At 35.9% G+C, this 25376-nt stretch overlaps 1 protein-coding gene across 1 annotated transcript; it reads left to right on the top strand.

Annotated features, from left to right (window-relative positions):
* Window positions 1-216: 216 nt before the first annotated feature.
* On the top strand, window positions 217-25129 carry HNF4G (hepatocyte nuclear factor 4 gamma). Its single transcript, XM_028112572.1, has 10 exons — window positions 217-352; window positions 3143-3314; window positions 7859-7953; window positions 10779-10885; window positions 13181-13336; window positions 16387-16474; window positions 19209-19361; window positions 19700-19936; window positions 20865-20987; window positions 25008-25129. The coding sequence occupies exons 1-10, from the start codon at window positions 217-219 to the stop codon at window positions 25127-25129; spliced, it is 1389 nt and encodes a 462-aa protein (XP_027968373.1).
* The last annotated feature ends 247 nt before the right edge of the window (window positions 25130-25376 follow it).

Here is a 25376-nt window from a genome sequence, read left to right as displayed (position 1 = left end):
GTGATTCCATGAAGCATTCCGAGATTATCACAAGGAATTGCTTTCGTATGCCATAAAGCAGAAAGAAATGAGCAGAATATGGCCTGCAGAGGAGTTTCCAGGTTTACAGCTCCTCCCACATAAGTCACTGTTAACAGTAACAGTTAACTTTGGATTATCACTCACAGACTGAAAGCCCAACAGCCATCACACACACTGGCCTGTGGTGGCCCTTGTATGTGTGTTTCTAAGTCAATGATGAGGGTATCGGAACCGATACTGGACATGGAGATGGCAAATTACAGTGAAGTTTTGGACCCAACTTATACAACTTTGGAGTTTGAAACTATGCAGATTCTATATAATTCAAATGGTGAGTTCCCTTCTGCTTGTAGACATAAAGGAAAGCAGGTATAGTGGGAGGGGTACAAACTGAGCTTCCCAGGTGGTAGCTCTGTGTCTTCTTGCTGAAGAATTCGGGGCTTGCTTTTTAAAACCACGTATCTGAGCTTTTGCATTTCCTCACAAAATTGAAATTAATAATGTTATGGCTCGTTTATGTTGAGACTTTTTAAAAGTCTAGTTATGCGTAATAAAGTGACCTCAGAATTCTGTCATGGGCCACTTAAGGTAAAAAAGAACAGTTTCATCAGTTACTTTATGTACTGTAAATCACAGGAGTAAGTAATATTGGCAGACTGGCTGTGAAGTACATTTCTGTGCGGTGTTTAAAATGACATACGGAACGCAGGAGGCTTTTACTGGTTGCCTCCTCCTGTCATTTCAGTTCTCAATGGCCGCTGACGAGAAACTGCATTTAAAATTACTCTGAGTTTTTGCACTGAACACAATATGAAAGGAAAGAAAGGCTTGTGTTATAACCTTACTACTTGACAAGCTAATGTTTAGCCTCACAAAGCTCTTGGTATTTATCTACTGTAACTTTTTAACTTTAAATAAGGCATGAATTGTTTAGAGTTCATGTCTTTATATAATATAGTTTACTGTTGACTTTGCATTTAGTTTTTTTCCAAGTAAAAATCTTGTCCAAGTTTACTTATAATTGTTAGAACACCTCAAATCTAGTAATTATGTATACTTTGAAAAACGTGTGTGTGTGTGTGTGTGTGTGTGTAGTTCAGGATTGAGAATGTATCTTATACTCAGGATATGGTAATGTTCTGCTATGCTCCTCAGTTTTACAACTGCTGTTCTCATTATATTTATAATAAACAATAGTTTATTAGTGGGAAGATTATTTTTTTAATCCTCAGATGAACTCTGAAATTTTAGCACAAATTAGTGTTGTTAACAATATGTAATTATGGCATTAAACTGGAAGCAAGAGTTGAATTTTTTTCCTGTTTCCATAAATCTAGAATACAATCAGTCCTAATGCTTCTGTCATATTTCTAATATCTATTTTGTTTATATTACCAAAAAGAAAAATTCCTAGCTTTAAACTCCATAATATCACATGATTAACCCTTAAACATATTTTTTTTAAGGTTTTTCTTAACTTGATGAAATTATATATGGTAATGTTTGTGTACTCAGAAGTATTAGTAAGTAAAATATGTGTGTCTTCACAGAATGTAATGGTACATGACAGCTTTTAATTTTATTTTTTGTTATATTCAAGATATGATGGGTTGTTATGTTTATATTATCATACAATATTATGATAATTTTTAATATATTACCTATATTCAATGTCTTTTATATTCAGTGTCTTTTGAGTCCATACAGATTTTTAAAGATGTAATCAATAATGCTAATTCATTTAAGAAACCATTTAAATAAAAATATTTATGTGGAGTTTTTTAAGCCTCTTCCTCCAAAAGAGGAATCTATGGATTAGATGCATACTTTATGCCAGGCACAGTTCTCAGAGCTGGAAGACAGGGGTGCGTATGACAGATCTTAAGTTCTCTGACATCATGAAGTTTATATTCTGTAGGGAAAGAGGGGTGGTAAATGAACAGACTAGTTCATAGTATAATTTTTAAAAATAAAGTAGGTATTTAAAAAATAATCAGGGTTCTAGATTCTACTTGAAGGGCAGATGAGGGGTGACTCTAAAATGTATGTTCAGAGAATATTTCACAGAAAGTGAGAGATGGGAGCAGAAATCAGATAGCCAGCTCAAAGACATCCTTAAGGAAGAACTTTCCTTGGAGGAAGAAGGAACAGCAAGTGTAAAGATTCAGAGATGGGAGCCAGCTCCACGGGGGTTAAAAAGGCAACATTGTTGAACAGTGAACAGGATGGAAAGTAGTACCAAGTAATGGAGTCAGAGAGATGGGAGGGGGCTTTATCACACAAGGCTTTACAGCAAGCCTGAGATGTGTAGGCTTTATTCTGTTTCTGAGGGTTAGAGACAGAAAACTAATATGATGTGAATTTCTTATTCCAAAAGCACTTTGGGGTAATAAACAGTAGGGGAGCAAGGGTGGAAACAGAAAAATTAGATAAGAGGCTATTGCAGTAATCTAGGGGAAAGATTAGAGTTGACTGGATATAGTTGACTGGATAAGGGTGGCCATGGTAAAAGGGTGAAAAGTTGCGGATTCGATATGTATTTCAAATATGGGCTTAGTATTAGATTGGATATGAACAATGAAGGAGGGAATCCAATGAAGACCACCAGGTTATTGGTCCTAGGTACTAGATGGTACCATTGATTGACTGACATAGGGAAGACTGAAGGAAGAACAAGTTTGAGGGGAAAAATAGAAGAGTTCTGTTTTTGATACATTAATTTGCAATTTCTATTAAACTTTAAAGTGAAGTTGTTAAATATAGGTGTTTGGGCATTTCAGACTGATACCCATGGAAGACATCAGAACTAGAGATAAAATCTGGGGGTTTTCTCTCATACACATGATATTTAACACAATGGGACCAGATGGGCTTTCCTTGGGAAAGAGTATATTTGGGGGAACTGAGACCTATGGCGTCCCAAAGTTTAATCTTCAGAAATATGCGAGGGAAGACTGGAACGGAGACTGGAAGAAGTGGTCAGTGGTTAAAAGGAGAGCACTGGTGTGCTCCAAGAGGTCAAGGAAATGGACTGTTTTGAGCCTATGAATAATTTTTTGGGTAATATACATAAGAAATACTTAGTATTAACTTGAAGGCTACTCTGCTTTTTCTTTAACAGATAACTCTGCTCCAGAGACAACAAGTATGAATACCACAGACAATGGTGTCAACTGTCTATGTGCCATATGTGGGGACAGAGCGACGGGAAAACATTATGGGGCATCAAGCTGTGATGGGTGCAAGGGTTTCTTCAGACGCAGCATACGCAAGAGTCACGTTTATTCTTGCAGGTACTTGAGATGCTCCTTTTGAGAAAGTTATCTTTAGAGGCATTTCAAAATGGCGTGCAAGAAGTAAGGAAATAAAATCAGAGCTTTTGGGGCACCTGGGTGGCTCAGTCGGTTAAGCATCTGACTCTTAATTTCGGCTCAGGTCATGATCTCAGGGTCATGAGATGGCGCCCCGAGTAGGGCTCCCACCTCAGCGTGGAGTCTGCTTGTCCCTCTCCCTCTGCTCTTGCTCTCTTGCTCTCGCTTTCAAATAATTAAATAAATAAATAAAATCTTAAGAAACACAGACCTTTCATAATGCTGTGACTATACAAACAAAATCTGTAAGCTGTGTTAAAAGTAAGGATATGTGGGTGTGTATGCAGGATGCATTCCCACAGCTGGTTCTTTTTTATGAAACATTTTAGACTTATAAAATGTGTAAAAAAATCCACATACTTATCACCCAACCTAGACCAATATAGTCCAAGCCTCTAGTGAACACACTTCTTCTATCACTTTCTCTTTCTCTCGTCTCTCCCAGAGGTAACTGCTGTCTGAAATTTGGTGTTTGTCTTTTATGTTCCTTTGTTGTTTTACCACATGTTCACATACCAATGGACATATTTAAATCTATATTTAAATGGTTTCACAATCTGTGTATTTTTCTGTGTATTGATTTTCTTTTCAACATCTCTACCTCCTGAGTCTTTTAAAAAAAATTATTAAAAGTGTGGATGATTTTGGTAGCTTGTCAAAGTCAGTGAATGAAATTAAATTTTCAGTCTTAAAATTTGAAATGTATGTCTCATGCCACAATTTTGCCATTGAATTCAGTGTTTTGTCTAAGATGTATTTAACTATACTGTATATGTCACATGTTTCTAGTAGGCTTTTAAAAAAAATACCTAGTCAACATCATAGTACAAGTTAGGGTTAGATAGTCCACCTTGAGTGTTCAGAATGACAGTTCTGGAATGCCAATTACATCCATGTGAAATATGGACGATTAAAACAATGACTGATGCTAACAGAAAAATATCAAAGCTCGCTCTATTGATGAAAGCATGTATAGAATTGCTATGTTATTTTGAGAACAAGCTGGACATTTGGGAAAAAGTTATCTCCCTTACAGTATGATGCCATTTGATTTCTAGGGATCTGGAAAAAAGTTAATATATAACTCTCCAAATATCTAACTAGTGTTCTCTAGTAATTTTTCCAAGAGGGCTTAAAACGTTGGTTAAAAAAAAAAGTGTCCATCATCCACTTTAAAACCTTCTTGGGGGCACCTGGGTGGCTCAGTCATTAAGCGTCTGCCTTCGGCTCAGGTCATGATCCCAGGGTCCTGAGATTGAGCCCCAAATCAGGCTCCCTGCTCAGTGGGAAGCCTGCTTCTCCCTCTACGACTCCCCCTACTTGTGTTCCCTCTCTCGCTATGTCTCTCTCTGTCAAGTAAATAAATAAAATCTTAAATAAATAAATAAATAAATAAATAAAACCTTCTTGATAAACAAGAAAATCTATTTAGATGACTTGCTTTTATGTACATCAAAGCTCTTTTTATATCTAGCTAGATATAAAAAATAAACCAAGTAGATTTCCCTCATTAAAAGCATTTTCTCTATGATTACATTAAATATTCAGTGCTTTTACAAAATTAACAGCGAAAATAAACACAAAATAACCTGTAAACATTATTTTGAGTCACGTGTTCTGTTAAAGATGAAATACATATATATGAAAGATGGTGTGATCCAAACAACTAAACCCAACAAAGACTTTAAGAATCAGAAAATATCAGCACCATGGGCTTCCAAGATTTCCTCCCTTCCTGTATGGGCAAAGTGAGAAAGGAGTGTTCCCATAACAACTTCTGGAATTTAAAAAATATTCCCACCACATGTACAGTTTAACTCCTCACACCTTCCCATCATGAGTATTGCTGCCAACTTAGCCTTCTTTACATATTTTGGTATTAAGCAAATGCTATGATTTTCCATTTGGAAAATAGTTATAATGATGAAGGTGTAGGAGAGTAAAGGTTTTTTAAGCTCAGATTTTGCTGGTCTCAAATTTATCCATTTCCTCAGATGTACAAATTTCATTTCCACTCTAGCTGTTCCGTCCCATTGAAGTTGGGCTTTCTGTCCCAAAGCACTTTAAATTGCTGTTTCAATACTTGACACATCATGTTTTCTTTATTATGGCTATTTGTAAACTTGTATGTGTACTCTATTAGATTGTAGTTTCCCTGAATGGAGGAGACAGGTCATATTCCTTTGTTTAATCCCTACACCAGGATCTTGTACACAAAAGGTGCTTAATATGTTTATTCAGTTTTTTTATTAATGTTAATTGGGTGTATTTTCCTCTTGTATTGATTAGCAATCGGATTCCCTCCCCTGAAGCCATGAATTCCCAAGTGAACAATTCTTTTTCCTCATCCTAAAAATATCTCTCTTCTGGCTCAGTTCTTTTATAGTAGACTTTATATTCAGTCAGTTCAAAGTGGCTACCCATCATTTTTAGAAGAAATACCTTCTTTTGTAGATCACCAGATAGGTTCTTTTATTCCCATCATTAATAATCAGCCACAAATAATCAGTAATACATCAATACATGTGGATGTGGGTAATTTTATGACACAATTTTGAAGAAATATTATTATTTTGCTATATGGTTGATATTTGCCCCAAAGCCTATGATTGATATTTACCCTACACTCCACACAACTTTTTACTGAAGGTCCTTCCAATTTGACAGCTATAAATTAATTTGAAAATGTTAAATAACATCCCCACGTTCCATCAGGAGTGAATGGTGGACCTGGAAATCAAGCTCACATCTAATTCCAGAAAATGTACCCTTTTTTTTAAGTGTACAATTCAGGTTTTGATTATTTTCACAGAGTTGAGCAACCATCACTACAACGAACTTAGTCTGTAAAGAGACCTCCTACCCTTAAGCTGTTGCTCCCCATTTCCCCTAACTCCCTCCCTCCAATGACAGGCAACGACTAATGAACTTTCTGTTTCTATAGATTTGCCTCTTCAGGACTTTTGATGTAAATTAAATTACAAACACACCTCACTTTATTACAGTTCACAGACTTTGCATTTTTTTTTTTTTTACGAGTTGAAGGTTTGTGGCAACCCTGCATTGAGCGAGTCTGTTGGCGCCATTTTCCAACAGTATTTGCTCACTTTGTGTCTGTGAATCACATTTGGGTAATTCTTGCAATATTTCAAACTTTTTCATTATTATTTTATTTGTTATGGCGACCTGTGATCCGTGATTACAACTCGTTGAAAGTTCGGATAATGGTTGGCAGTTTTTAGCAATAAAGTATTTTTAATTAAGGTATTACATTGCTATTTTAGACAGTGCTGTTGCACACTTTATAGATTACAGTTTAGTGTAAACATAACTTTAATATACACTGGGAAACCAAGAAATTTCATTTGACTCACTTAATTATGATACTAGCTTTATTGTGGTGGTCTGAAACCAAAACAGCAGTATCTCTCAAGAGAGCCTGTATACAATATGTGGCCTTTGTGTCTGACTTCTTTCATTTAGAATGATGTTTTCAAGGTTCATCCATGTTGTAGCACGTGTCAGTACTCCATTCCCATTTTTTGCCAAGCAATAATATCCATTGTGTAGCTGTACCATATTTTATTTATCTGTTCATCCACTGATGGACTTTTGGGTTGTCCCTGCATTTTGGCTCTTAAGAATAATGGTGGTTTGGACATTTGTGTACACTTTTCTATGTGAACATATGTTTTCATTTCTTTTGTGTATATACATAGGAGTGGAATTTCTGGGTTATATGGTAACTCTAATATCTAACTTCTCTTTAAAAACTGCCAAAATTTCTTCCCAAGCAGCTGCATCATATTTCAAAATCAACGTATGAGGGTTCCAATTTTTGCACATCCTCATTGACACTTGTTATTGTCTGGTTTATTTTTTCTGATTATAGCCATTTTAGTGGCTGTGAGGTAGTACCTAATTATGCAGAGACCATACTCTAAATGCTGTTTTCACCCGCCTCTGGATACATAATTTGGCAGTTAAGAGTAAATTTCAATTGCATATGAGGCACACTTAAAATTAATAGAAGAATATTTAAAAAGAGAAAAGCATGCAAGTGCAGAGGAATGACGTTCTGATATATTCTCTATTACATTGAAATCATTTAGTAATAAGCAATCAGAACTCACATGCCAAAGATTTTTAAACTAGGTTTGGCTTTCATAACTCAGGATAGAAGTGATAATGTATACTATGTATACTGGTGAAAAGTCAGATAAAAGTCAGTTTTATTTTATTATAAAGACTGCATGAGAAGTAAAGCTTGTATTTCCATTGTACATGCTGACCATTAGACTGGAAAAGTTGCAGGCAATTGTTCTTACACATTCTTCCTGTTGGGGCCAAATTTGACCATATTTATGCAAGGTCTATTTCTCTGTTTATTTGTGCGTGTTTGGTTTTGTTTTTTCTTTTGATAAACAGTTTTCTGCAAACTAATATATCTTTGTTTGATATTATAGGTTCAGTCGGCAATGTGTTGTTGACAAGGACAAAAGGAATCAATGTAGATATTGTCGATTAAGAAAGTGTTTTAGAGCAGGAATGAAAAAAGAAGGTAATAATATATAGTATAATAATAATTATTGTTGGAAATTGTTATACACATACATCCTCATTTAAGCACAATAACCTTTTCACATGAATTCTGATTTTCCTCAGTGAAGAATCTATAATTCCCTGAGTTTAGGAATTTACCCAAGGACACTGACACCCAGTCTTTGATGATTGTCTGATTCCAGACAGTATTACCTCTACTACTGTGTTATAACTGGAAACAAAATTAATATCTAAATAATATTCCGATATCCAGTTCAAAAGATAAATGCAAAATCTACTAATAGGTTGAAATTGTAAATGTTATGTTTAAGCATATATTTATTGTCAATAATAATTGAATATCTTGGTTCATCTCATAAGCATTGATTGGACATTAACTTTTTATTCACTGATTTATTTATTTAACAAATATTTCTTGAGCACTTCTTTCTAAAAACTGTTGCAGATGCTAAGCCTTCAGTGGTGAACATAACAGAAAAAAGAGTGCTCCCTCTCAGGAAGCTTATATTCCATTGAGGAACAGAGACAATGCACTAGATACTCTGTTTTAGTGTGCATTAATTTCATTTCAAATGTGGTGACTAATCTTATTATATTATCCTACATTCTAACTATGGTTAATTTGGAAACAAATCTGTTGAACACATGAAAACATTGGGCAGGGGATAACCACTGCAGTATTTTATGCTTATCATTTCACATGCTTATGCCTATTATATACAAAGAAATATTTTTCAGAACTATTTCACAAACCATAAAAGAATTAAATCAAGTTAATATACTACAGAAATGTAAAATATATCAAACTTATCTTGAACATAGCTAGTTTTTTCTTTGTCACTATTTTAAAGAGACCAAAATTCCATTGGTTTCATTCAGATTGCTAGTCTCCAAAAGAAGACAAAGTTCACAAAATTAAAGAAGCACTTTGTCATTACAAAATGACTTATTTCTAATGGCATATTTAGTAGTTTATTAATTACATACTTTGTCAATCAATTTCATCTATTTCTATTTGAACCCCAGTACTACTCCTACAAAAGTATAAGGAAGTCACAATCCTCTATTTCCTTTAAGAGTTCACGGGTTTTGAAAGAAAATTACTTTCAAAAATAGTTAAATTATGTCTCCTACCATTCATAGAATAATGCATTAGTTTTTTTTAAGTAGATTAGGAAGTAACTTTTGGGTTTCAAAGTAGATATATTTCTCTTATTTACAGTAATAACATAATATCAAGGTTAGTTGGATAGAAACCTATATAAGCATGGTTTTACGTCAAAAATGAAAGCACTAAGAAGATTACAAATGTTCCCAGTTTCTTCTGATGTGTTTCTAAGGATTGATCATGTAAATGAAATTCGTAAAAGCATAGCTTACATTTTAATTTTTTATCTCCACATATGCATTTCCATATGAGTCAGTTTAGGCTGAAAATCAATGACAATTTCTGTGGGGGGAAGAAAGAGTAAGCTACCAGTAAATATGATTTTACGATAAAATATTAATGATTCATTCCCAACTTAAACACTACTCACTCTTAAAGGCAAAAGTCCAGTATTTTCTCTTCCAAATTGATGAGTTGGTGGTTAATAGTAAGTTTGGGGTAGATAGTAGATTTTGGCATAGAAATTGGTGCATCTCTTTAATAAAATAATAATTGCATAAAAATTATAATAGTTTTATGTCTTCTCTCTCCAGCAGAACAGGGTAGAGCATTGATCTAAATAATTTAGAGGCCACAGGCCTTGTTTTCATTCTTTTTGGTTAACAGAAGATACATTTATCTCCTAAGTTTTAAAATCTAACGTTGAGGGGCACCTGGATGGCTCAGTCGGGTTAGCATCAGACTCTTGGTTTTGGCTCATGGTCATGGGATTGAGCCCCAAGTCAGAATGAGATTCTCTCTCTTTCTCCCTCTGCCCTTCCCACTTCTGTGCTCACTCACTCTCTCTCTCTCAAAATAAATAAACAAATCTTTAAAAAAATAAGTAAATAAGTAAAATCTAACTTTGATATTTGACTTATAGTATTCTTTTTTTTTAAAGGATTTTATCTATTTATTTGACAGAGAGATAGCACAAGTAGGCAGGGAGGCAGGCAGAGGGAGAGGGAGAGGCAGGCTCTCTGCTGAGCAGGGATCCCGACGCGGGACTTGATCCCAGGACCCCGGGATCATGACCTGAGCCGAAGGCAGCTGCTTAACCGACTGAGCCACGCAGGCGCCCCTTATATTATTCTTTATATGACAGATATAGGAGATAATACTCCCTCTCTCGCTCTTCTTTATATTTACAGTGTAGTTTTTGGGGAGGCTTAAAAGCCTTTGCAAGCTGAAAATCACCTTAACTAAATAAATTCACTCAGAAATTCCATTTCTGCTAGTGTTTTAGGGAAAAAAAAAAGAAAGTTTCAAAATCTATGATTTGTATCTTCTGATGGTGGATATACTGTTTGACTTGATCAGTCTCCCAGGCGATACTCTTCCTCTACTTACCTTACAGTTGTATTAATTTTGCGAGAATGGAAAGCCCTCCTATTACAGATACCGCATGGTTGAACTGACTGACCCAACACTTTCCGACACGGCTGCGATCATGAAGTTTCAAAAGGCAGTCTTTTATGAGCTCTAATGACAGGCCTGGCCTTCTACTTTTTAAAAAGTGGTACAGAATGAAGAATATCCTCAGTCCTACCATACTTTCCCCTCTGCCCCTCAGCCCCCTCTTACTTTTTATACTATTACTTTTAAACTTTAAACTGTATTTCCTGACACGTAGTGAAAAGAACTGACCAATGAATACTGTGATTTTTCTCCCCTAGCTGTGCAAAACGAACGCGATAGAATAAGCACCAGAAGAAGCACATTTGATGGCAGCAACATCCCCTCCATTAACACACTGGCACAAGCAGAAATTCGGTCTCGCCAGGTACCTGTGCGCTCCAGTATCCAGTCCTGTTCAACACTATCAAGTGTCTATTTAGGCATAATTCGAAAATAATCTAAGTCCATTTAAGTGGGCTCATTTCTAAAAAGAATTACAGTTTTACTTTGAAAATATTAGGTGGACTATTGACTTAATTTTGACTACTTCTGGACAACTTCCAGGTTTTAAACAGAAAAAATACAGTGTATTTCAGCCTAATGTTGTTAAATGAAAGTTTGTTTACAAGGTTGGTTTAAAATACTGAATGTGTAGCACAATCCTCTGGAGGCAGTAGCTTGCTTTACTGATTAAATCTGTAAACTCAGTTACTATGACTTTTGGGGAGCTTGGCTGAGACCTATCATCAGAGCTTCCTTCCTTGAAGATGGTTTCGAACTCAAGAACTCACCTTGGCATCTGCTTTGGAAACAAGTATTTAAGGGAAGAGCCAGAATCCAGAAACCAATGGAGAAGGAGTTTATTATTTTAAATTTCTAGAATGAGAATATCAGTTCCAAAGTTTAAAAATGTTTGTCATTAGTTATATACATAAAAATAAATCATTTAAGAATCAAATGAAGAAGGGCGCCTGAGTGGCTCAGTTGGTTGAACATCTGACTCTTGATCTCAGCTCAGGTCTTGATCTCAGGGTTGTGAACTCAAGGCCCATGTTGGGCTCCACACTGGGTGTGGAGCCTACTTAAAAAAAAAAATTAAAAAAGACCTAAAATCCTTGCAATTCCCTGAGTGATAAGAGAGCCTCTTGTTAGTCATAAAATCTCCAGCAGACCTCTTCAGAGTTTATGCTAATGAGGTGACATAGGGGCGGGTCCCAGAAAGGGCATCAGAATGGGGCTGGTCACCAGAAGGACCAAACTGGGTTTCAAGGATAGGAAATTTCAGCCCCACCCACTGGCTATCTGTGAGGGGGAGGGGCTGAAGACTGGGTTATAAAAACTCTTGAACAACAGGTTGGTGAACCCATTAATATTCTCAAAAAGTGATTTCCCCCAGAGAGGGCCTGGAAGCTCTCTACCACTCCACACCCCTACCTACCTACCTTGTTCTATGCATGTCTTCCATTTGGCTTTTCATGAATTGTATTCTTTAAAATAAACTGGTCAATGTAAAAAAAAAAAAAATCAAATGAGGAAACTTTTTGAAGACAGTTTATTTTAGCATTGCCCCATTAGAAAAGTTAATGATATTTTTCTATTATAAAAAGTTATGAAATAGCTAACTATTAATCAGGTTCTGTAATGAGTCAGTGCAACTACTTTCATTTTTGATAACACGAGGGTGGTATGATGAGGCTAACATCCCCATTATCATCAGTCCTTGAAGATTACTTGATGACCCTATAGAGCATTTACAATATGGCTTAAGGGAAGTTGTGAAGAAATAAACACATAGAAAGACACACACACACACACACACACACACACACACACACTCGCATGCTCAAAAATTAAGTTTCTGAGAACTTTTAGAAAGCAATTTTTAGCAGAAAAACATTTTCAAACCACTTATATTTTATCTAGTTCAAAATTATATATAATTTGAAAATTTTTTCATTACAGGTTAAGCTTTTCAATGTTGCCGAGTCAAAAGTTGGTTTCTTTTATTTATTTATTTATTTATTTATTTATTTATTTATTTATTTATTTGAGAGAGAGAGAACGAGAGATAGAGAGCATGAGAGGGAAGAGGGTCAGAGGGAGAAGCAGACTCCCTGCTGAGCAGGGAGCCCGATGTGGGACTCGATCCCGGGACTCCAGGATCATGACCTGAGCCGAAGGCAGTCGCTTAACCAACTGAGCCACCCAAAAGTTGGTTTCTTAATTTTACTTTGATAGGCTTCCATTTCATGCAGCAACATCACTAGTTCTGGCTTCTCTTCTAAATCTTTTTTCCCCAGTTTGGTGAGCTGTATGCACCGGAAACATTTTCTTCATAAAAATAAAATCACAGAGCATATTTCCTGTGTCTACGGCATATCTTTTTGTATAGTCATTTTTAATTAGGAAAATGCTGCAAGTTGAGTCACTTATTTTACGGTTTTGCCAGTGAGAAAAAGGTACTGCTCCCAGAGCATGGTACTGTGCCATGAATGTTTCCAATTTAGCTTGTAGGTATATGTATGTTTTTCTCCATTTTAAAATGTTCTGTGTATCTCAAGATACTGTGGCAATGAGAGTGCTCATTTCAAAGCTGTCCTTATTGCTGTCATAGAAGAAAGAGAAATATTGCTCGTGTATTATTTTAAATGATAAATTAAGGTGATCTTCTTCATGCTAGATCTCAGTGTCAAGCCCTGGCACAAGCACTGACATAAATATTAAGAAGGTTGCAAGTATCGGTGATGTCTGTGAATCTATGAAGCAACAGCTCCTGGTCTTGGTGGAATGGGCCAAATATATTCCTGCCTTCTGTGAGTTACCGCTGGATGACCAGGTATAGTTAAAAGATGGTACGAATGCTTTCAGAAATGTTTTTTGAACTGGGCTACATCTTTGTGTTTTTTAAATTATATCTATAATAGATTGACCATATTTAACAAAGGTTCATTTATGAGGAAAAAGATTGGTTTTCTTGTCCACTCACCTTGTTCTCTCAGGAGGCACAACTGTTTAACTTCTATTTCAGGGGTCCTGCAAATTTATTTATTGGGTGAAGTTGAGGAAGACATGGGTCTTCCCTCCTGGAGTTTAAAAAGCTTAAGTGAAGAAGAAAAACAGATAGCAAGGAACTGCCATTGTGAGAAAAGTATTGGCAGAATAAATATCTGGGAGGCAAGTGGTATACTGGTGGGTCTTGGTGTTTATGGAAGGTGCCATATAAAATTCCACTGAAATACCAGGCTGCCCCTAGACAGAGACCACATAGGTTGTGTTGGTGTCTTTGTAGGCACTCTATACAATTAACATAAAATTTTGCCCTTCATGTTGTCAATTTTATTCTAGCATTTACTGTATAAAAATAATAGGTCTGGCAAAAATGTCTCTAGAATCATACTCTGAAATCTACAGAGAAATAGAATTCAGATACAATAATCTTTTCCTAATACCGATATTTTCATATTTTGTCATATAGACGTTAAGACATTTTAATTAATAGCTAAGAATTTTAATTTCCTAGTCTATGAAAATTAGATTATTAGCTTCAGATTAATTTTGAATGCTTCCATCTAAGTAGTTAATATATTGTAGATGCAAGTAATTTGAAAATTTTTAATGACCCGCATTGAGTAAACCATGGTATGTATTATACCCAGTGTATATTTTTACACCCTCTGACCAGTGCTCTTTACCACTAATACAGAAAAACAAAGAAACAATCAAAGGGAAAGGTGCATGATTATTTAAAAATCCAAGAAGGGCAAAGTATTTACACAACCAGAATGAAAAGTGATCATAGGAAGTCAGCAGTTATATTTCCAAGACAGCATTTCACGTGGCGACCAAAAAAAAAAAAAAAAAGCTATGAAATCTGAAATCATTCTTTTTTTTTTTTTTAAATCATTCTTAAAATGTTCTGTAACTGCCTTCCTGGTGTGAGTCATGGTTATTGACATATCATAAAGATAGCTTGGCTCAGAAGGTTATTTCAGAGTGAATAATGCTAAATTGCTAAAACATACGTGTCTCACCCCAAGCCATATAAGTAGGGTTATGTTATTTATCAGTTTTATATTTTTATTATCACTCCTCCTTAAAAGTTGCTGACTTGTGGTATGAAGACAATGATTTAAAAATTGGAAAATTAAAATCCAGTAACCCATCAAAAAGAGTTTTTATTTACTAAATGACACTTGAATACTAACAATATAACATTAATAGCCATGGATTGGCAAATGTCCATTGTGGTTAAGGCACTAGAGAAGTAGCTTTCAGTTGCGTTATATATTACATTATTTTATGTAATCCTCTCAGGAGCTCTGGCATAAATGTTATTATCTCCACTTAACAGTGTTTAAAACTGATCCTAGATCAGTGAAATTCACTCAGAAAATTCATCAAACAAATATATCATAGGACTGCATTTCAGTTTTAGGAACCGTGAGGATTTGGTGATAAAAATACAGATTGTGTCACTATTCTCATAAAGTTTGCACTCTATTTGGGAGAGACAGACAATAAAAAATATACAGATTATGAGTAAGTAAATTCTAGGTGGGGATAATTTCCATAAAATAGAATGAAATGAGTTGGAGAATGACTGGGGTGGAATGGTAAGACATACATTAAGCTGGAGATCAGAGATTTTTCCTGAGACCTGAATGACAAGGGGTCGGGCATGCCAAGATCCGAGGACAAAGCATTCCAGGGACAGGAACATCATGTTCAAAGGCTCTGAGGCAAGTAGGAATAATGTGCCTGGAGAAAAGTGAGCAAGGGATGTTGCAAGATGAAACCAGAGAAGTGGGTGGGGGGCAAAGCATTGAGCTATCAACCTGTGAGGCCGTGGTTAAGGAGTTTGGGTTTTACTGTAAAGACAATAAGGAACCAGCGAAGAGTTTTCAGCAGAGGAATGATATTAAGTGATTATTATTTTACAAATATTTTCTGGGAAGCTCTGTCGAGAAGGATTTAGGATGGAGGAACCAGAAAGGAAGCAGGAATACCTATGAGCTCGGTGGAGAGCATTGTGGCACGCAAAGATGAAGAATGACAAAGGCTCCAGCTGGGGTGGTAGCAATGGTGAAGCAGCACCCAGATTTGCTATACAATTAGAAAGGAATCAAATGGACTCCGGTTTCTGACATGAACAAGCATTTTGAATGATGGGGCCATTTACTAAGATGATGAAGATGTTGGAGACACATTACTTTGATGTGTTAGATTTGGAATGCTTCCTATTCTTGGTGGTGATGTTAAGTAGGCAATCGAGTATGTGCATAAAACTCAGTTGAGAGCTTAGTGCAAAGAGTTAAAGGTTCAATCTAGAAAGTGTCAGCAGGCCGATCACCCATCCTTTTCTCAGAATGTCACAAGTCCTTGCTTTGCTTTTGTTTATTCAGTTTATTATGTGTAACAGAGTTTGTTTTACATATATTTTCTTATGTAGTCCTTATGACTACACTTTGAGATTTTTATCACTGCCCCCATTTGATAGATGAAAACAAAAGAGTCCCAAACATACTGGTTAGCTTATCTAAGGTTAAACAGGTAGTATGTGGCCAAGCCAGAATTTGAACTCTGATTTGTTTGATTCTATTTTATTCCAAACACTTTCTTTCAGCTTTTTTTGTTCTGCTTTTTGTTTCCACTGTATTGACTTAGAACTTATAGAAATTTTGAAAAGTAAAACTCTACTGACACGCTAAAATAGAAAAATAGAAGGCTTAATGATGGCAAGTATCTATGAATATTATAGTTTATTACAACAAACAAACAAAAAAGGTCCCAGGCTTAAAGAACACTGAGTTAATCAGACACATATTATACCATCTTTTAATCATTATATTTTATAATTAATTGATAAACTTGAAATTTTTCATTAAGGTGGCACTGTTGAGAGCTCACGCAGGGGAACATTTACTGCTTGGAGCTACGAAGAGATCCATGGTGTATAAAGATATTTTGCTTTTGGGTAAGTTGTTTTTTTTTTTTTAATTTAAGAAGAAATTATGCATGCCACTTAGTACTTAATATGGATATATGATAAATCCATCGATCTTATTTCATCAGTCCGTGGTCTCAAATAGAAAGAGTGATAGTCAATCAGAATCTGAAGTGCGGCAGTGAGATGGGGTATCTCTGAGGCAGTATCGTGGCTTTTCTTTTTTGTACTTTAAAAAATACATGAGACCTTTGTTAAAAAGAAGGAAGCAAATGAAGTGGGGGCGGGGAAGTTCTTGTACATTGTTGGAGTGTTTCATCTTAGTAGTCAACTAATGAATGAAATAGAAATCATTTGTATGTTTTCTGTTCAAAAAAAAAAAAAGGAATTATGCATGCTTTATGCTTACACGGGGTCTATTCTGTATGCACCAAGCATTCACAGACACTGTCAAATGGTACTCTCACTTCACAAATTGGATTTAATTGATTGTATCCTCACTCAAGGCCCTATCTTTCCTTGACTTGATCGCAAGGAACTTTAGAGGGCATTGAGACCTTCAAGGTGCATTAAGATTTAAAAATAAGGGGTGCCTGGGTGGCTCAGTTGGTTAAGCGACTGCCTTCAGCTCAGGTCATGATCCTGGAGTCCCGGGATCGAGTCCCGCATCGGGCTCCCTGCTCAACAGGGAGTCTGCTTCTCCCTCTGACCCTCCCCCCTCTCATGTGCTCTCTCTCTCTATCTCATTCTCTCTCTCAAATAAATAAATAAATAAATCTTAAAAAAAAAAAAGATTTAAAAATAAGCATTGGAGAACGTGGTCACAAGGTACAAACTTCCAGTTGGAAGTTAAACAAATACTAGGGATACAGCATATGACATGGTGACTAGAGCTAATGCTGCTGTATAATATGTGGGCAAATTGTTAAGGGAGTAAATCCTAAGCATTCTCATCACAGGGGGATTTTTTTCCTTCTCATTTTATTGTATCGATGAGAAAATGGACATTAGCTGCATCTATTGTGGCAATCATTTCACAATATATGTAAGTTATACCATCGTGCTGTACACCTTAAACTTATATAGTGATATATGTCAATGATTTCTCACGAAAACTGAGAAAGATTTAAAAAATAAAAAAGAAATGTTGCTCAATAAACGTAGTATTGAATCATGTTTGAATCATATCAGGACGAAGAATTAGTGACTTGTGTGACCACTTTATTGGAGTTTCAGTGTTGTTTCTCACTCCTTCAGTGTCTACTTAATACGTGTAATTGTATTGTTTTATACGCTTTCAAGGACATGTTTATTTCCTATGTTATCATTGCTTACGTATGATGCAAAATCCCAAGTTAAAAAAAATAATTTGGTGATGGTGTCTGAAAATTCTGATAGTGAAGTAGCAGTGCTGGAAGAAGCAAAGTAGGATGGCATGTTGAAGGGGGGATAAGACAGAAGGGAAAGCTTTTGTTTTCCTTAAGTAATTGCTCCAATCTCCCCCCCACCCCCACTTACTTTACCTTTTAAATTAGGTTTCTTGTTGAGAGAGTTGAGATCCCTGTAATGATTATTACCTCCACCCCTCTCTGGCTGTATGAAATGATGACCAGATTATTTATTCTATTTTTGTGATAGATGTTATGTCCCAAAATAGAAATAAATTGAATGTAATATAACAATAGCTAATATTTGTTGAGGACATACTATGTAAGATGCATTGTTTTAAGTGCTTTACATGTAAATACACACTATCTCTTGTAATCCTCCTGATAACCCTAAGGGGTAGGTACTGTTACTCTGTAGGTGACGAAATGCAGGCAGAGAAAGTTTACCTAAAGTCACAAAGTTAGTAAGGAATAGAGCCAGGATTCTAAACCACATAATGTGACTGCAGAGACTATGCTTTAGATTCTGTTAAACACTCTCTTGCCTTTAGAAGACTGCTATAATAATGTTCTCATTATAGATGAATACTATATACGTAAAAACCCAAATGTCTTTGCTACCTAATTCTAAATTGTTTTACCTTGAAAAATTAGGTAAACTAAATTTTCATAAGAAGAGCAAGGTTACATTTTTTGAGTTCTTTCACACATGTTGTACTGAGGATTATCTTTGCCTGCAGTGAAAGAATTCAGAATGTTCTGCTTTTTATAAAACCGGAAAATAACAATCTAGCTGTTATCTTAGGAGCTTTTGTCATTGTTGTCTATTATAGCCAGAGACTTTCTAAATTAGAGTGTCCTTAGGGTTTAGGTAGTCTAGTCTCTATCCAATTTCTGGACTTCCTTGAATTCATCTACTTAGACTTGTTAAAATTGTGTCTCAAGAGTTATTACAACTACGTATAGGTAGACCACTAAAGGAGTCCTATTTTTATCCAGTGTAAGCAAAAAAGTTTCTTTAGGTTTTGTGTTACGCTCATTAATGAGTAAGACACTAATAGATAACTGACATAGTGGAAGGCTAATCATTATATTTTGTTTCTCCCTTGTCAATTATTAGCTTGTTATTGGTCTGTACTTTCGTGTTATCACTAGTGACTGAGGCTGTTAAAATGCATGTGATCATATTATCAATGTCATTGATCCTTGACGTGTTCTTAAGTTTTTCTAACATAACTAACCTAACACTACTGAAAGGAAGTACTGTAACTACTCTTTCAAGGCAAGAGGCATTTAAAACATCGATTTGTAAAAAACTAATCACATCTGACGATCTTTTGTTGAGGGGTGGCTGACCTTTTTTTTTTTTTTCCTAGGGAACAACTATGTAATTCACCGCAACAGCAGTGAAGTTGAGATCAGCCGTGTGGCCAACCGGGTTCTAGACGAGCTGGTACGACCATTTCAAGAAATTCAGATTGATGACAATGAATATGCTTGTTTGAAGGCAATCGTATTTTTTGATCCAGGTTTGTTTTCAGAATTCCATTAAAAAAATAATGATAATGAAAAGTGAATATTATTTCATATTAGAATGTTTACTCTAGGGGCGCCTGGGTGGCTCAGTTGGTTAAGCGACCGCCTTCGGCTCAGGTCATGATCCCGGAGTCCCGGGATCGAGTCCCACATCGGGCTCCCTGCTCAGCAGGGAGTCTGCTGCTCCCTCTGACCCTCTTCCCTCTCGTGCTCTCTGTCTCTCATTCTCTCTCTCTCAAATAAATAAAATCTTTAAAAAAAAAAGAATGTTTACTCTAACACTCTAGTAAGATTAAATCTTTAGATTGCCCATTTTCTTCCTTTTTTATAGATGCGAAAGGGCTAAGTGATCCAGTAAAGATTAAGAACATGCGGTTCCAAGTGCAGCTCAGTTTGGAGGACTACATCAACGACAGGCAGTACGACTCCCGGGGGAGGTTTGGAGAGCTACTTCTGCTCCTGCCCACGCTGCAGAGCATCACTTGGCAAATGATTGAGCAAATACAGTTCGTTAAACTTTTTGGGATGGTTAAAATTGACAATCTACTTCAAGAAATGTTACTGGGTGGTGAGTACATTTAAGAATTTCCATTTTATTTATTAGCATCCCACTCTGTACAAGGTTGACCTACTTATTTTTTGTCCGTGACTTAATGAACTCAATTTTTTACATTTAGAAAGTCTGCAAAACCCACTGGTTGGAGACAAAAGTACTTGAATGTATTGAAATCCTCATTCTTCCTAGTCTCCACCATCTTTGTGCCACACAGTTCCTCTTGCCCTAGTTTTTATCCTTTCAAATATGGTAAATAGAAATATATTTCCAATTTTTAGTACTCCTTGGGGTGGATTGTATTTTTCTAAGCCTTGACTCCTTTAAAAGCTCAAAGATGTCAGCATTGCAACATAACCTAGAAATATTTATAGTAAATACCTTAAAAATGAACACTTTGCTCCTGAAATAATTAATTGACATGACACAATGAGAAGGGAAAAATAAGAGTTTGTTGCGGCAATAAATGTCAGGAATAAGTTAAGAAATCATTTATTTTGTGTTCTGATCTAGATTAAATTTCCTTGTAAAATCACTTTATTTTATTTTAGTTTAGTTTTAGTTTTCTGGTGCTTAATGTGTTCCTAATGACATCTTTCTGAAATAAAAGTTGTTTATGCTATTAGTGTGATCCCAAATACTATAAACTTGAGGTAAGTGATTCTTGGAATTGCCTTAACAACAGGCAGCAAACCTAATGATTCCAGGAAATGGCACACAAGGTCCATTATTAATATACCACATAATATGATACAACATTAATCTAGCCAAAGCACAGTGAAAGCTGACATTATCCTTAATATGGCAGCGGTTCTATTAATTTCTTTTTGAAATCCCAAAAAGCACTTTGCAAAAATAGCAACATTCAAGCTGTCAATCACATTTGTTGCCAGGTAAACTTGATCAAATATCACTAATGCAAGCATCTTTTTATCTTCTGTAGGTGCTTCTAATGACGCTAGTCATCTCCATCATCCCATGCATCCACATTTGTCTCAAGATCCATTAACTGGACAAACTATACTTTTAGGTCCCATGTCAACACTGGTTCATACGGACCAGATCTGTAAGTATCTGGGCTACTTTTCAACCATATTAATTTTTAATTTTAATTACCTGAGAAAAAGTGGAATTTGGGGAAAGAATCTATCAGTGTCCAGAAATTGCAAAAATTAGGTACAGTTTCCTCTCTAGGACTCAACTGTGGGAGATTGTGACATTCAGCAAGTCACTTATTCTCCTTAGGCATAAGTTTGCTCCCTAAAATGGGATGTGAGTTTGTAAGTGCTTCTAAGGTACAGCAGTCCCGGTTTTGCCTGGTAGTGCAGGACCATATGAAGGACTGTGCAAGCTGGAACCATGCAAAGAAATCTTAATAATCAATAGGAAAATTATAGTTTGCTTGTGACTTTTAAAAATGTTTGCCAAAACGTTAAGAACTCTCTTAACTACAGGTTATAAATGTAGAGGGAAATTGAAAAATAATAATCCTGATATTTATTTAGTGTACACTATAATGTAAACATTAGATTCACTGAGAATTATCGTATTTTATTTCTTCATTAAAAAAATTATGAAGTGCAGGGGTGCCTGGGTGGCTCAGTCAGTTAAGTGTCTGCCTTTGGCTCAGGTCATGATCCAGGAGTCCTAGGATCCAGCCCCACGTCTGGCTCCCTGCTCAGCGGGGAGCCTGCTTCTCCTTTTCCCTCTGCCCCTCCCCATTGCTTGTGCTCTCTCACTCTCCCTCTTTCTCTCTAAAATAAATAAATAGTCTTTTAAAAAATTATGAAGTGTAAAAAAAAAAATTATGAAGTGTAGCTTGAACAGTGCTTGCCACCTTCTCCTCCTCTACCTTGCAAGTGGAAGCGAGCATCTTTTCTATGCCTTGATGAATTTTCCTCTTTTAGAAGTTTGGATCAGCTTCCAACATTTTACCCTTTGCACTTTCCATGTCTGAAATGTCCCTGAGAACCCATTTAATGTGAAGGTTTTTTACAGGTTTCACTTCCTCTGGGACATCTTCATCCTTTTCAACACAATCAGTTTCTTCACTAACGTCCATCAGTTTTCCTTCACTAAGCTCCAGAATGCAGATTTAGAGACGCAGACAGCAGCAGTGTCTGCATTCCCAGGAGCAGCTCATTCTGTAACTCCAGCATGCTCCATTCACTTCCTGCATGATCACTTCTTGTTTCTTTCTTTTTTTTTTTTTTTTTGCCAATTTTGCTTTATCCATTTTTTGCAAAATGTCATGAGAATATGAGAATTTATCACTAGGAGACAAGGAGGCAAGACAGCTACACACTTAAGTTGTCAGTTACATGAACTAAATAAAATATATTCAGTGACCAGTCGCAGATAAACTTAAAGATGTGATGTGATTGGTCACTGATCATAATGCACCTCTGTTATCGAGGTAATTAATGTAGACCGAAGAGTTAGCAGTGAAGTTTGTATGTATGCAGTTACTCACAGTTAATAATGAGTTACCGTGCTCACTGAAATTCAAACCATGTTTTTGCAGGACTGGTGCTATTTAGCCAAGCTGTGATAACTGAAATTTATGCAGGTCAGATTTGTGCAAAGTGAGGGCCTCTGGGAAAGCTCTTTGGAATTAAAATGATTATACAAAGTAGGGGTTAGTAGCTAAATTAATCTGATAGTATTGCAGATTTAACACAAATTCTATTTTTATAAGCTACCCCCGAGATAAAAATCTCTATTTGACAAAATTTCTAGAATTGTTTCTGAATTTATACTAAGTAATACCAGATTTGCTTTTGATCTATCTCCTCTTTTTTTAAAAGATGTTATTTATTTATTTATTTCTTAGAGAGAGAGAGAGATCGAGAGAGAGAGAGAGAGAGAGCACACAAGCAGGGGGGAGGGGTCGAAGAAGAGGGAGAAGCAGACTCTCCGCTGAGCAGGGAGCCTGATGCGTGGCTTCATCTCGATCCCAAGGCCCTAGGATCATGACCTGAGCCCAAGGCAGACACTTAACCAGCTGAGCCACCCAGGCGCCCTGATCTATCTCCTCTTAACATTAAACCAGCTAACTCACCGAGATTCCTTGAGCTCTTGTCATATAATTATGGTGCATACCTGTATTACCTACTGACTTTACAGTAGCCCTTAATAACTAGTTATAATGTGGTTTCATGGAAATGTTCAATGAAATGTAACCAACTTAGTGAGTATAATCTCACTGCTACCTAGTGATAAGAAAAGTAGAAGCCACAGAAATACTTATTACCACTGCTATCCCTTAGATACAAGCACTGGGAAACCCGTGTGTAAATTGTGTCTGAAACACAAAGTTCTTTGAATATATGATAGAGGCAGAAGCAAAGTTGTTAGAAAAATATACAAATTATGGAAATAGGATGACATACTTAACCTGTGGATATAAATGTACTTGAAAGACATTAATTGGGGACCATCCTTGTAAAGCAAATGTTACCATTTTCATTTCATAGCCAAGAACAGAGAGGCAAGCCCATTACCATCTCTGTAGAGATCAGTTATTCATAAACTCAGAAAATAAAACACATTAACAGCATATTAAACATTATAGGCATCAACTGGCAAGAAAGTTTAACAATTCTGCTGGTGGTTGAATCTTTTACTTTTTAAATGCTAGTTTTCTACTATTTTTTAAAGCATATTTACTGACCCTAATCTTTTTAAAATCACATCCTATTTTTCATTTTTATTCTCTCTCTCTCAACATAATATTTATAAGAATCATTTGTTTCATGCAAAGCAAAACATTAAACACATACACACAGAAAAATTTAAGTTCATATGTGTTTTCCTGGCCTTTTAGAGCAGGCCACTGTGGTCTTAGATTCATCCCAAATATCCAGAAATAATTTTTTAAAGCAAATATGATTATTCTTTTGTTAATTAAACTGTATCTAAAAATGTTGTTTCTAATAATTGCTAAATCATATTTAATAATATGAAGTTAATACATCAAAGAAAATCAGGCAAAAGGGAACTTTTCTTATTTTTATATAGAATTTTTAAAAGATATTTTGGAGAAAAAATCTATAAAGTTTGAAATGCCTCAGTATGATCATCAAACATTTTCTATTAAATATGTGGAATGATAATAAATGTGAATGTTAAAATACTTCAAGTTTTTTAAAATTAAAAATCTATAATAGTTCCTAGATTATTTTATAATATAGTAAAAGTTTGCAATAGGAGGATATACTATTCTAAACAATGAAGTATTCAAACTGTAACTTTGTTTTTCAATTACTTGGGCTTGCTCTTTGCATTGATGGGGAAGAGACAGATGAGCTCAACAGTAACAATAATTTTGAAGCAAAAAAGCCAGTATTTTCAGATGCCTTTACCTACGATATAGGTTTCAAAGCACTTGAAAAGTATCTTAACTTTTTATGTCATATAATATGTTTGAGTTAGTGGAATCCAAACCAAATATATTTTATTTTATGTGCATTTTTTATTGCAAAAATGTGAAGTTGTTTTCTAAGATTTGAGAAAAAAACTAGCCTTCTGTTAATTCTTTCTATTGACTTTTTTTCTGCTAGGTCTGTAAGAGAATGAAATGCTCATAAATGCTATTAAGAAAGGCAGGAAGTGACTTTTAAGAGACTATTAAGTGACTTTTAAGATGTTCAAGCATGCTCTATTCCATTTGAATGCTATCTGGGAGTTCAGAAGGCAGTGCAATTCCAATAGGACCTCAACGAGCTCATAACGTATTAGATAATCCTACTTTATATATAATCTTTTAAAAATATCTCCAAAATAGGGCGCCTGGGTGGCTCAGTTGGTTAAGCAGCTGCCTTCAGCTCAGGTCATGATCCTGGAGTCCCAGGATCGAGTCCCGCATCAGGCTCCCTGCTTGGCGGGGAGTCTGCTTCTCCCTCTGACCCTCCCCCCTCTCATCTGCTCTCTCTCTCTCTCTCTCATTCTCACTCTCCCAAAATAAATAAATAAATCTTAAAAAAATCTCCAAAATAAAATAGTGCATATTGGTGTCATGAAGGACTTCCTGGGTTGAGCCAGGGTGACGGTCACCGTCATGTACAATTCTCTGCTTCTTTTTTAGCAACTCCTGAGACCCCACTCCCTTCCCCACCACAAGGCTCTGGACAAGAACAGTACAAAATAGGCGCCAACCAAGCTTCAGTGATTTCACACCAGCCTCTCTCCAAACAAAAGCAATTGTGAGAATGTGTTTACTCCTGAGCGGCACTTCGTAAATGTGAAAGCTTGTTGGTCTTGAAATAACTCAGGATAGTACTTTCGGCAAACTCTTGGCCAAGGTTTCTTCATGGTGCTGTTATAAGATGGTATCCTGTTTTTTTTTGTTTATAGTCTCATTTTGTTTGTTGTCACTATTGTTTAAAACTTGCCAATATAAGCAGTATATATCTGAGTTTCCATATGTTTGTATAGTGTATTTTTCCAGCTTCCT

This window comes from Eumetopias jubatus, unplaced genomic scaffold (assembly GCF_037043125.1).
Source record: "Eumetopias jubatus isolate StellerSeaLion01/CBP00866 unplaced genomic scaffold, mEumJub1_p1.0 scaffold_4, whole genome shotgun sequence".
Lineage (NCBI taxonomy): Eukaryota > Metazoa > Chordata > Mammalia > Carnivora > Otariidae > Eumetopias > Eumetopias jubatus.
Note: the sequence above shows the minus strand (reverse complement) of the source record. Positions and strands in the feature narration are given on the sequence as shown.